The 14,429-nt window shown below is 42.5% G+C and overlaps 1 protein-coding gene across 1 annotated transcript in view; it reads left to right on the top strand.

Moving 5' to 3' along the window:
* nell2a (neural EGFL like 2a) overlaps positions 1–14,429 on the top strand; it is an 88,460-nt gene that overhangs the window by 51,106 nt on the left and 22,925 nt on the right. Inside the window, exons 14-15 of the mRNA XM_061035816.1 lie at positions 7,819–7,941; positions 9,798–9,893. Coding sequence (XP_060891799.1) covers positions 7,819–7,941; positions 9,798–9,893 — 219 coding nt within the window. The remainder of the gene's footprint in view (positions 1–7,818; positions 7,942–9,797; positions 9,894–14,429) is intronic.

Below are 14,429 nucleotides of genomic sequence, written 5' to 3'. Positions count from 1 at the left end.
CTTGTTAAACACGATGCTAAGTAGCTCCCTGTGTGCATCGTCTCTTTAGAGGAGGTAATATGCTGCATTTCCTCAGAGTCTGTGATTAAAAAAAGAAGAAGAAAAAAAGCAATTTGCGCCAATGCAGACTGAATTTGGCGACAGTAGAGTGAAGGGTCTGACTGCCGCCTGAGCTTCACAACAGAGGATTTAGCCCTGCAGCCTTCCTGCTGTGCTATTGGAGTTTGAATTAAATCTGTAAGACCCGGTGAAAAACTTCCATTTCCTGCTCCATTAGGGCCTCCTGTCGAGTCTCTCTCCTCCCCTGTCAATAAAAATCAGCAAATAATAGAACACAGTTAAGGATTTGTCACATTTTTTATCTTTTTTTTTTATGAACAGACAGCATCACCTCAGCATAAACAAGTTAGAAGTGAGATTGAGTTTGTGCATCCATCTTTGTTGTTTTTACGCTTGTGATTTATCTAAAGAAAGAAAACCTGCGTGCTCCCTCGCTCTGTTTCCATAGTATCCTTAGACAGCCGGCGTACCTTACGTGACTCCACTCTGTTTCCTCCCTTTTTCTGCGATCGTCTGAGCTGCAGGCGAGTTTTATTGTTTTGCTCATTTGTCTTTCCTCCACTGTGCACTCCTTCCCCAGATTCACAATGAAGATTAATACCCCCCAAACCCAGTGGATTAAACTGTGTCACTATAATTTATGTAGTTTCCTATTAAAATGCCTTCAAGTCACAGGAGTGGAATACACAGCAATGCATTGCCTTATAAAAGTCAATTTGTGTGATTAAACCAAGGCTTTTGCAGGGGCCTGATGTAATGACTTTTTTTTCCCTGCGTCAAATATCGTAATCTCCCCTATGAGTTATGGACTATCAGCTCCCACACATCCACCACCACAATTATACAAAACAGAATCACTTCTTTATGCAAAACTCCCTCTTTTTTTTATTGGAGAGATATATGATTTGCAGCCAAATTAGGTGTCTACAGTTTCATTCAGGGCTTTAAATATGAAAAACTAAAGCATGCAGGAAAAGTCACCAGGGTACTTTTACTTCTAAGTGTTGATATGCTGAGTTCAGTGTCACCTCCCTCGTCCCGGTGGCAGTAATTGGCACTGAAAGTAGCAGGATGCTAAGCTAGTAGCTGCAGGAATCTACAGCTTATTAATAGTGATTGAGCATCTGCTTCTGTTTGAGAAGAGTCTTTAGGGAGCGCTGATCCCTCTAAGTTGCCCACAGAAGAAATATTACAGCTGTAGAAGGAAACATTAAGCCCCTCCCCTCCCTTCACTACCTATTGACATTGTACATTCATGTGATATACGAGCGTCTTTATCATCCGCAATGGCTTTCACCAATTAACCAATTGCAAACTCAGCAGAAACAATGGCCCACTATTGATAGCCATAATTCCACATGCTTTACAGTGTTGTATGAGAACCTGTCCGCCTGGTTAAGAGGATTAAGTTGACTGTAGTTCATTTCATGGCTCAGTGTTTATGTGCAGAATAGTGGATTAAAGGAATGATCCGCAGATTTAAGCCCTGACGAAAGCAGCATGGAACCCTGGTTATGTTTCTTCTCCGCTTGTCAGGGGGTCGGCGAGTACAGACATAAGTCGGTATTTTACATCAAGACCATCTGCAGTGAGGGAGGTCGCAGGACCAGATCCCAGCTGGTGGTCGGCTGAAACATGCTGCCGTTTGTGTACTTCTTTAAGTGAAATATGTCCAACCAAATGTCCGTGGCCCTGAATTCAGTCGAGGCTTTAGCTAAAGAAACATCCCCAACTTTTTAAGCCCCCTTTATTTGACTAGAACTTTATCCTTGATCTTGAAGGTCAAGATCCCCCCTCTTTCTTCCCCTCTGCTCTTCGTCTTTTCCCCACAGTGCCCGAGGTGCTCCTCGCTCTGTGAGATTAACAGCTAATCCATGAAAGGTAGCGGATTGGTTATGCTCTCCCTTTGAATGTTATTAAAGAAGGCTGTCCTGAGGTGTGCGTGTGTGTGTGTGTGTGTGTGCGTGTGTGCGTGTGCGCGTGTGCGCGTGTGCGCGTGTGTGCGCGTGTGTGCGTGTGCCTGTGTAGTTGTGCGCTTGTGCCAGAGGTGTGTGTATTCAGGGTGTGTGTCCTTGTTCTAATCTTGAGATAACCAGACCCGGGCCCCTGAGGCAGGGGAACGGAAGGAGGGCTGGGCAGAGAAGGGTATAAAAGGATGGACAGGGGCAAGAGGTGGAGCAGGGGGTTTGACAACAACAGAGATCAGAAAAGATGCTTTTTAGTCTGAAGGCTCAAAGGGTCTGACAGCTGGGGAGGGGAGGGGGATTACAAAGTTTCAGGATCTTTTCCGTGACTTCCAAGTATTCTGTTGGAATTACTGAGTTGCATGGCCAGTTTTAGACTTACAAGCATTGATTTGCTGTTAATTGGGAAGCCTTTAGTAGTATGCATTTGTCATCTGATGCTCTGTGGATTTTTTTTGGGTCACAAAATAAAAAGTTGTATCTTGATTTTGTGGACCAACAAACTCAATAATTTTCAATTAAACATTTGTTAAAAGTCCCATATTATGCTTTTTCTGGTTTTATATGCCCTTTAGTGTCCTGTGCATGTTTAGGCACATCTATGTGCAAAAATTCAAAGTCTGCGGAAACGCGGCTTCTCCTACCTCCTCCTGTTAGCTGTAGCATTAGCCGCATGTAACGCTCGGTTCTAGCCCCCCTCGATAAAAATGTGTCAGTCCGACGTCATTGTCAGTGTGAGATCACTGATCTAAGCCCATTGGCTCGTTGTGGCAAGCCCTGCAGCTCGTGGTGAAATTTCCGAGAAGCGTCCTGAGCAACTGACCAATAACGACAGAGCGGATCAGCAGACCAATCAGAGCAGACTTGGCCCACGTGGGGTCTAACAGTGGGGGCTCAGCAGAGCGTAGCTGACAGACTCAGAGCGTAGAGGGAGCAAGGAGGAGCAGTACATGAAAACAGACACTTTTTTTTAACTTTAGCTATTTTGAACGTACAAAAGTAGGTACATAGATTAAATATATACGAAATGGCATAATATGGGCTCTTTAAGTTGATTCTACGTTGTATTCTGTCACTGTTCTTCTCCTCTTGTCATAAATCACAGATTGCTATAGCACGACGTGTGCCGTAAATGTCAAATGGGTCCCTTGTAGTGAGAAACCTTCTGAGAATTAGAACCTGAATTTGTATCTCAGCTCGCGGCAGTAGCTCAGTCTGTAGGGACTTGGGCTGGGAACTGGAGGGTCGCCGGTTCAAGTCCCGGTGCGGACCAAATCTGGAAGTTGGTCTGGTAGCTGGAGAGGTGCCAGATCACTTCCTGAGCACTGCTGAGGTGCCCTTGAGCAAGGCACCCCCCCCCCCCCCCCCCCCCCCCCCCCCACACCACCACCACCCCCACACCACCACCACCACCAGCTCAGGAGTCTCTCACTCCCTCACTCTGACATCTCTCCATTAGTGCATGTCCAATAAAGTAAATCTCTTGTCTTAACTTTAAACTAAGCATTGAGTTTATTAAGGTAACCATCTAATCTCTTTATACTGGCTTTTAATGAGCAGGAAATACAGCTATTCTCCAAATAATCTGAATTTCAGGTTATGCCGTCAGTAACTTTTGGTTCTTTGGTTTATGTTTTGCACCAACTTTGTCACTCTCACAGACAAATGTCTAGTCAGTGGTGGAAGCAAGGGGATTCTTTTCCCACTGCTTACCAGAGCTAAAATGTTTTAGAGGAAACAGCCCGAGGTCAGACCTTGCCGAGGCCGGTGTTGTTTTGGCAGAAGTGGGAGCGACTCGAGCAGGAAGAGAAACGGGCAGCTTGAGAGGGAGAGAGATGCCCGATGACAGGCTCTACATAATTGATTGTTTATCTGTCTGCAGTCTGAGCAGAAGCAGGCAGCGAGGAAATACCACTCTCCTGCTAACACACACACACACACACACACAAACACACACACAAACACACATTTTAGGGATGTATTTGGTGATTACATTTAGAGTTTCTTGCTCTGAGTGCAGACGTCCGACAAACCTAAATCCCTTAGTAACACAAATTAAAAGTAACCAACACTAAACTTGATTATGCACACGGTGCACAAACACACACAAAGAGCCCCTGATGGCTCTGCTGTCCTCTCTGTTCAGACTGACGGCTGGCTGCTCTGACAGATGTGACCTTGGGGAAAAAAAAACATATTCTCTTTAATCTCTCTGTGCTCCTATTACTCTTTCTATATGCCTATGAGCCAACTTTTATTCCGCCCAACAGCAGGTTTGTGTGCATGCCTGCTTGTGTGTGATGCGGCAGAGCAGCAGGTCTTCCTAAGTGCCCTTCAATCTATCACACACACACACACACACACACACACACACGCACACATGCACATTGCACACGTACTTCAAACCTTCGATGGAGGAGCTCATCACAATGTCACTTTCAATTTGGATGAGCCCACGGTCTGTTCAGGAGATATAATGGATTGGATCATGGCAGAGGAATGGATGATGCGCCTCAGTTCTCCTGCAACAAGCATTCACATTGCTGATACTCTCACTCTTCAGGTACCACCTTTTAGGCCTCCAGCTCCACTGTAGTCCAGGATTGCATGCATTTAATATGCTCCAAGTTTGGGGCAAAATACTTCAGAGGAGGTGCTTCACTAAAATGTTGCATTTCTGCGGTTGAGGACGGATCCTGAGATCTGCTTAATGTTTGAAAAAGAGAAAGATGCTCAAAGAGACGGATATATTTCCCAGAAATTCACTTGAATAACGTGAAAGAGTCCAGACTTATCGCTGCTAGATTAGCACTGAAGTCTTGTTTGTGCTATCACGTTTTCTCACAATATAAGGAAAAGGTTCATAAGTTTGAAAGTTTTGTTCTGCTGTTATAAAGGCTTTAACAAATGTAGGTAGATGTTTAAGAATTATGAGTTGTTCATTAAAAGTTATATAGAAAAAAATTATATCTGGCTTGAAAAGTGTTGCAAACACTTGAAAAAGAGAGAAAGAGAGAGCTCTTTTTCCAGTAGACAAACATTTCATTATCAGTGTTTTTTTCGCTCATGAATGGAGTTTTTTTTCGAAAGGTTACAAACAAGTCAAGAAAGTTTCCTGCCCTGCAGCTGACGTTGCACTTGGTAAGCGAGTACTTATCATAGCGCAATATTAATGTGAATCTCCGCAGCGCAGAACATGAGCATTCGTTTGTGCGTCTCGGAGGGGAAAATATTTGCCTTTGTGTTCAGGGGCAGATGAAAGACGTGCATCAAAGCGTTTGTCCATGTAGCAGTGGAGAGCGCTTAAATGATGTACACCTCTAACTGTTTAAGTCTTATTCCTGCATGATTTGATTTTGCAGTTGGAGAATCTAGGTTGCAGCATGCAGGCATAAAAAAAAACAAAAAAACGTTGGTTTACTCACCGTGTAAACAAACATGGAGGCTCAAGAGAAAAAGGCCAGAAATGCTCAGTAAGTCAGCAAAGAGGGAGTGACTCCAGTCAAAGGAGGTAAACATTAATCGTTTGAGGATGTTTAGTTTTAAGTCTGCCGCGGGGAACAACCAGCAGACCTGATCAGAAGACCTCAGAGTCATGCTGCTGTTGTACGGCAGGTGCTTGAACATGCACTGCTCTGTACACAGTTACAAGAATTTTGAATTGGATTCTGAAATTGATAGGTAAGCCAGTGCAAAGACACAAGGATTGGAGTAACGGGAAACCTTTAGGAGATTTTGTTACCAGCTTAGTGGCAGCATTTTGGTCCTCTTGTAGGAGGTTCGACGATGTGATGCCACCACTTCCACACCCCCCCCCCCCCCCCCCCCCACACCCCCCACCCCCCTTCTGCCCTCATACCAATCCACAAATCCAAATCATCCCAACCCCGATGTCCTCAATGAACATTATCAGTCAGACAAATAATCATTATTGATGCACACAGACATCACACAACATTAAACATTAACTCCTTCTCGCCTTTTCCCTCCTTTAAAAAAAAAAGTAATATCAAGTAATTTTCCACTAGAGTCTGTGTTTCTGTGGATTACTCCTCATTATTTTACAGCCTGAAAGCTGCCTTTCCTAACCTGATTAACACTATTGCATCAGTGATCCATTCTCTGTGAGTCGGTGAACTCAATCCAGTTATTCCCAATTACTTTTTGTGACCATGCATAGTGTAATAAAAAATGTTCTTATTATTGAGGATACAGAGCAGAGGTGATGTAGATCTCCCAGTTTACATGTTTGTAATGTGATCAGAATGAATAAATTCTTAAGAATCATCACCAAACTAAAACAAATGTAATGGTCATGGGTATTATCTGATTAAAAAACAAATAATAAAAAAAAAAATCTCCCTCCCCTCCAGATTCAAATTGGATCCTTTATGCCTTTTTTTTTTGTCCTGACGACTATAACTAAATTTCCCTGTTGTAAAGAGAGAACTATTAAGTTTGATAATCGTCTCCTTTCTACAAAGAAATTATGACAATAAGAACACTTAACAAATGATCCATCCATCATTAGTAACCTGAAGCCTTAATGCTCTACTCTTCATTATTTGTGTAGCATTATCCGCCCACATAGAGCTTATAATAGGAACATCATAAAGACATTAACACCTTTTTTTTCTGTCTGTGTGTTAAGGACACAAATGACTCAGTGCAGAATCATTATCATTTATTGTCTGGTTAAAAATACTTTTAAAGACTTTAATATTCCACACTGTGTTTAAATCCTACAGTAGAACATATCTGACTTGATGGTTCCATTAACACATTTCTAATTATTTCTAAACAAGCAAAAAGCCACACAAATGATAATTGTATTTCTTCCATGATTCTCTGGTACTTAATGGTGTTTTTACTTAATATGTGATCACAATCCCCTTTACTTTCCCTCTTGATACAACTCTTTAAACTTGCTTTCTGCTTTGCTAAACACTGGATCTGCTGCACCTCTTTCTCATGGCATCTTTACAGCGCTTCCACTCGGTTAGTTTGTATTGTGCTTGCTTGATTATCATCCACGCCTTCATTACATTTGATTCTGCCACCTCAGTCTCCTCTCCAAATAGAGCCGAGGAGATTTGTTTGCCAGTTGGATCCTGCATGTCGTCACGGGCTGTAGCTATTCGTCAAGCTTGTGAAACAAAAGCGTATCACAAACTCAACAGCAGCAGCAGCAGCAGTGATTACAGCTCGGGAGTCCTGGCTCCGAGGGGACATTTTGTTAATACTCTTTTCAAACTTAAAGAAAACATTTCTCTCGGTGCTTAACAGACGATTGTGCAGTTTAACAACGCTTGAATTAAAGGCCAGATTTTTTTTTTAAATGCAACGTGCAGGATGAATGTATTCTAAGCAGTTCTGAAAGCCTCTTTCATTATCAAGACTTCTTCGAGAGTGGAAAAAAAAAAAATCCAATAAAAGCAAAAAAAAAAGACGGATCTGAAACAATTTCTCCTGACAGATGATGATGTGGTATCGAGAAATGAGTCAACCTCCAGCCGGCAGTTTGTCACTGATGTCTTATTACCAGACTCACAGCTGTCTAACTATCAAATCATTTAATCCAACTTTGGGCGTCAAATCTTTTTTTCATCATGGAAAGGGAAACAAATCACCAGCTGGATGCTATCATTCCTCCGATTTACAAGGAAAAAGAACATTCACATTCCTTTAAATAAGGGTGATTTTAGAGTTGTCGATGCTGTTTTCCTGCTAGTTTAAAATCATATACATGTATGAATGACTAAAGAGTTGTTCTCTTCTGTTTACTTGTCTTTAGAGCATGACGAGTGCCTCAGCGGGCTGCACAACTGCGATGAGAACGCCCTGTGCTTCAACATGGTCGGAGGCCACAGCTGCTCCTGTAAGCCTGGATACACCGGCAACGGGACTGTCTGCAAAGGTGAGCTCCTCGTGTTGTTTATGGTGTCCTGCACAAACAAATGATCGACCCAAGTGGACCTGCAAGTTAGCAACATTGCCACTGAACTGGTAAAAACATTTATAAGACATTCTTTATCTTCTTATGAACAAAAATGGGGAAAAACAAAAATAAAGGAGACTTTGCTAGTCCTTTCTTTATCATAACATTAGCAACAAAATATGAAATTTAATTCACCCTTAATTCCACTTGAATCACATTTCTTTATCTAACACTGATGTAACATTACTTTACGCACAGATGCCTTCACTTTGATTTAATATTCCTTCACTGAAAGTGGAAAACTGCAGATTTTTTTTTTTAATCAGGAACTGTTTTTGTGGTTGAGGCAACAGATTAATCAATCTTAGTAAAATGAATGACTTTGCCGCACGAATCAGGAGATGTTCATGCAAAGTTTTCCATTTCCACATCTTTTTAGAATCATGTTACCACCAGGTAAATTCTATTCATTTTACACCCTCATAAGCAGACCTTTGAGAAACAGGTTTAAAAAGCCCCCCCTCGCTGTGTTTGCTCTTCTGTGTTTAGTCCGTGCTCCTTCTAGAAAATTGACTTGACCTAAGCTGGTTCATCAATCTGTTGATTGAAATATCTATGGGAAGGGAGAGATGCACTGATTTCACACATCCAGGTCGGTAAACTAGTGAGAGAATAGCACACATGCTGTTCAGAAAGTTTAATGAAGTCTTTTATATTTCTGTAGAATTTTGCCATAGCTGAAACAACAAATGAAACTAATTAATTATTTCTTTAATGACCACATGGATTATTCTAATGTACTGCTCAATTAAACGAACCAGCCTAACAATATGGTGAAAATTGCTTGTCACAATTTCATACTAACGATTTCCATCAAGCTGCTTCTTAACCTCAGTAATCTGGACAAAACCTGAAACAGTTCTGTGTGACATGACAAAAAGGAAATAGTCAACAATGTGAAGCTTAGAATTGGTGTAATTCTTTTAAATGTGAAAGATGTGTCCATTTATAACATTTTTAAAATGTGTTTATTATAAATCCAAACTGATCAGCCTAATATACCAACTTATCATTGGTGTTCTGGAAACAAAAAGCCCCTAATGATGTCTTTGTGTTGGATCTGACATGGGTTTGCATTTTAGCAAATGAGGAATACATTTTTTTTTTGCTTTTGTTTTTTTTGGCCTTTTTGCTATTGGGCAACTGAAAGAGAACAGAAATTGTTGGGAGGAGAGAGTCGGGGATGTGATGCAGAAAAGCCCACAGCCACTGCGAAGAGGACTACAGCCTCCGTACATGGGGCGCGAGACTTCACCACTAGGCTATTGGCGCTCCCATGAATACATAATTTAAAGCTTGGCCCAAACTGGGAAAGTCCGTCCTTTTGTGCTTTAATTCCTTATTTGATTTGACATCAGATTCAAGATCAAAAATAAATTGTTGGAGTGCCCCACCAATAAAAACTCCACTCTATGTTCCCCCTGTTACTGGGTTTGGTTTCTTTAGTTAATACTTCTTGTTCTTTGTTCAGGGGAGGCAGCTTTATGTAAATATTTTCATTTATTTCCATTGTGTTCTGTCACCTTCAATGAGTTGTCTGGGTTTTGGGGACACATTAACTAAGAGCCTACGCCTGGATAATGAACATTTCTGAATTAACCTTGGTGAGATGCATTAATCACTCGAAATAATATCACGAGAGCACGTAATGAATCACACCACCAAATTAGCTCTTATTCTGTATGCAAATACATATGCTGCTGCCGGTCTAATTACATAGTTAATGCTCGTTAATCTTAGTGAATAATAGCTCTTCTCTTGTCGTCTACCTCTAGCTATGTGTGATGGATTGTGCCAGAACGGAGGAACCTGCGTGTCACCTAACAACTGTGTTTGCCAGCAAGGCTTTACCGGGAAGAGATGCGAGACAGGTAAGAGTTCATTCAGATTCCACGCTTTTGTTTTTCGTGCTCTAAATAGCTCAAGGAGGACTTGTGACTGCAAGAAGAGGTAAAGTGAGGGGATGTTTAGCTTTGTGTAGATATTACAGGATATAGAGAGCGTAGAAAAGGTACCAAACGTCACGCTGTTTGCTTTAGTTAACCTGTCATAACTCTTGTTTAAAAACACTGATTATTCTCCCTTTGTGGAGCTGCCTTCTCTCTGACCACAGAGAACAGAACCACTAATCTGTAAATACAGAGATGTATCCAGCGCTTATACTCTCATATCATCCGTGCATGTGTGTTTATGGCTCTGTGTGTGTGTCCACCACTGCGTCTAACTGTGTGGGTCCGCGCTGCGTGGTGAATAATGAGCTTGTACCTCTTCCAATGGCCCGACGGAGGATTTGAACTGCAGTTGCAGCAGTATGGGAATTACCTCATATCACAGGCCATATTAATCAGCGTGGCGTTCCTCCCACATCGGCTCTGTGCCACATCCAAATTACACCTGCAAAAAACTCCCCGTGCACGGTATCAGATAGGGCGTGATAGCTTAAGCGAGTATTAAGGCGGCCCTATGTTTACAGCACACACCATATCGCTGCTTGCTCTCTTGCATTGGAAATATGTCAGACACATTGTGCAGATAAGACGGCAGGCTTTGGATCCTATTCAGTGTGTTTTCCCCTGCAGTGCTGGTGATTTAAGGTAACCAAGAAAGACCGTAATCCTTGCAGTTGTGCAGGGATTCACTGTATGTTGAATCTATAGCAGCAACACCTCTCTCATAACCCGCGTCAACCTTTTTCCTCGAGTGTCCTTCACAAGACGAGCAGGCCGAGCTGATAGAAAGTCAAGTCATTCTCTCGGTGTGAGCGTTCGTGTTTGACTGAAGCAAACGGAGCCTCTCTGCTTGCTCATTGGTTCAGGTATTGATTGCACATAAAGGGCCTTTTTTTTTATGAGGTGTCCTTTTTACTGCCCGTCTTAAGGTAAATGAATTTCCCCATGGTGTGGCTCTAAGATGCTGAGAAAGGGGTGTGTATCTGTGTGTGTGTGTGTGTGTGCATGAGAGCTACTGGGAATGTGTTAACACACCAACCCGTAATGACTTATCCTCCTTCCCATTTTGCAGCAGAGGAGGTTCTGAGGACCTCGTCCTTCACTAATGGCACGGTCCAGGCAATCACACATTTCATTACCTTCTATAGTGTTTTAGATCCTGCCTTTCTCTCTCCCCCCCCCCCCCCCTCTCTGGCATTACTCTCTTTTGTGTGTCCTGCGCCTCAAAAAAAAACATCTGCAGAGTAGTCGATCAAAGGAGAAATCTTCCACAATGTGCAGCTGCTAGACCAAGGTGATTCCATTCATCACTACATATCTGGGGGCGGCAGTAGCTCAGTCTGTAGGGACTTGGGTTGGGAATCGGAGGGTCGCCGGCTCAAGTCCCGGCACGGACCAAGTCCGGAAATTGGTCTGGTAGCTGGAGAGGCGCCAGTCCACCTCCTGAGCACTGCAGAGGTGCCCCTGAGCAAGGCACCCAAAAGTCCTTTATAATAATGGCAACATGATTAATACAAGTCCTGCATGTATTGACCACATACCGGTCCTCAGGCTTCTGTTGTAGAAAATATTCAGGAATTGTCATAAAGCCGTACTCAATACTGAATGAAAAACACCTTCATGGATCAATAATAGAAATTAAGACACGCATATGTAGATATTTTCTTTGCTTTTGTTGACCTTATGGTAAAAGGGGGGATTTTATGATCTGATTTTTTGAACATTGATTGACCCAGACACATGGAGCTCCTGCTTTGTGTGACACATCCTGTCTGAGTAAGAGGTGCTTTCAGCTTCGTTTCATCTGCTTGATATCCATTTTAAAAAGTTCACAAACCTCTAAAAGCATAAAGGAGTAGTTGTATCTAAGCATGCAAATGTGTTTTGATTATCTCTACCGGTACCCCAATGAAGCACATTGAATGAAATCAAAATGGAATTGCATTGGAAAAAACCTCCAGTTAACCCTTTCACCATCCATCTGTATCCGAACATCAAACTCTTTCTGTCTGTTATTTGATCAGTCACAATAAACATGATGACATCATGCAATAAATGTGTTTAAAGTATGGTGATTGTGTATCCAATTGCAGTGTGACAAACACAAAAACAAACAACAAAATCATTCAAAGATTTTGAGTAGTAAGATGAAAATAAAGTCAATTTGATTGGATTCTTGCTGGCCCCAAAACAGGGAAATGAAGGGTTACAAATTCAACAGCAATCTGTCTGCTCAAGTGTCTAATAATGATCAAGAATGTTTTTTGAATATCTGCAATATTTGAGTAGTTTGACTTTTAGGAAATACAATGACTTACATTAATGTCAAAAGTTATATTATAACATAGAACATCAATACCACTTCCACTTCTGTCCATCAGATCTACTTTACAGCCAGGAGTTAGCTCATCCTAGAATAAAGACTAAAAACAGAGGGAAACAGCCAGCGTGGCTGTTTAAAAAAGTAAAAATCAGCACCTCTCAAGCTTGTTTAAAGGTCACATATTATGTAAAATACACTTTACCATGATTTTCGAACACTAATGTGTGCCCCTAGCCTGTAGACTAACCCCCCAATTATAAGAAAAGTCCATCCTCTCCCTCTTTTGCCTGCTCCACTTTTCAGAAAATGTGTGCTTAAACAGGCTGTTTGGAGATTTTCCCTTCATGACATCACAAAGCGCAGTAACACCTCCCCCAGGTGGAGGACACTCCCACAGCTAGGTGTTTGTTCTGCCCCTTCAATCTGCCTCCTTACTGTAAATTGGGCATGGTGCAAGAGAGCCCAAAACCATGTCCGCTTCAAGAGAGGGGCGTGGTCAGACACAGCTATCTTGAATTTAAAGCTACAGATACAGAAACAGCCTGTTCTCAGCAGGGCTGAAATAGCATGCTAATGTACAAGATCAGTGTTAGTTTATAACAATAAACTTCAGAGATATGTTTTGGGGAGCTCTGAGACTTGTTTAAACTTGTTGAAAAGGAGAATACTATGTGACCTTTAAATTATTATTATGAAATATTATTGCCTAAGTATTGGCTAAATATTATCAAAAAAGGTATAGGCCTACTTAAAGCATCACCAACAAGACAAAATTCCCTTCACTTTCCTTTGTAGTGTTGTGAGCAGATATCTTAATGCATTGGCTGATGCCATCAGAAGTGAGACAATCTATCATTAAACCACCCTTTAAGATGTTATTTTATCCATTTACTGTGACTGTAAGACAGCTCCTTGCAACCATTTTTTCTCCATAAATACAGTTGTCTAAATCTTAATCAAACCCCGACAGGAGTCAGGGGATGAATGATTGGAGGTGGCTCAGGGAGTTTCAGATTTGTTCTGCTCATCATTCAGACTGATTAGAATTCAATGGTAGGGAACCCAAAAACAAACAAAGTGCTCACATGCAAGCGGAATTTCGCGCACCTTATCTGTGCTTCAGGCGACAAGACTTTGTCACCACAGCTGCCGCTTGAGCGTACATGTCGATCTCTCGCCTCCCTCCCACAATCTGAATCCTTTCCCAATCTTGTCAAAGTCTGCAACATGACAGCTCCAGTCCTCGTGTACTTGTGGTTTTATAGTCCAAAGACCACCGTCAGGGCCCCCTGCTACAAGGCTAAAGCCTCTGGCACTGTTTAGAGACTTCAGCAGTCATTCAGTGTGAAAAGGAGGGGGTCCTTCTCTCTGTCTCCTCACAGCATGACAGGAGCTCCCAGTGAGGGAAGTGTCTACAGGAGGAGCTCACAGAGATGTATGGAGGTTAATGTACTGTTGGATATGCAGCCTCTGCTGGTGGGCAGGAGGAGGAGGAGGAGGATTGTGGGAGCAATAGTTTGGGGAAAAAGAGATGGAGATGTACGGGGGAGAGTGACAGATGCAAACTCTCAGAGGGAGAGGAAAAAGAGGTAACGACTTGGGGGGGCTGAGAGGAGGTGAAGTGGAAAGGAAGATACAGAGATGTTGGGAGTAAATGACAGATGCAGCGACGGGTTGGGAGACGCGAGGAGAGGGATGGGTGGATAGAGGGTCGGGGTTAGTGAGTTTTCTCTGCATTTGGATGCAGAATCAGGCTTGTGGCGGAGGAGAGACAGGGCTGGGTGGATGAACATGGAAAAGCTTTCACTAAGTCTGGAGCCCCCCTCACACACACACACACACACACACACACACACACACACACACACACACACACACACAGAGAGAGAAAGAGAGAACCCTGTGAGCTTTTAGAGGCCTCCCTGGGGACTCCAGCACTTCTGCTGCTGCAGCGGCAGACTGACGGCCTGTCATGAGACACAGAGCAGGAGCTCTTTAAGGCAGCACGGATACACAAATGCACACCTATGAGCATACACACACACTAATGTATAAGAAAGCACTAATAGTTTGTCAACCTGCATCCGCATTTTGATTGTTGTACGGCGGTTTTCAGCACCGTATAATTGACATCA

This window comes from Labrus mixtus, chromosome 4 (assembly GCF_963584025.1).
Source record: "Labrus mixtus chromosome 4, fLabMix1.1, whole genome shotgun sequence".
Lineage (NCBI taxonomy): Eukaryota > Metazoa > Chordata > Actinopteri > Labriformes > Labridae > Labrus > Labrus mixtus.
Note: the sequence above shows the minus strand (reverse complement) of the source record. Positions and strands in the feature narration are given on the sequence as shown.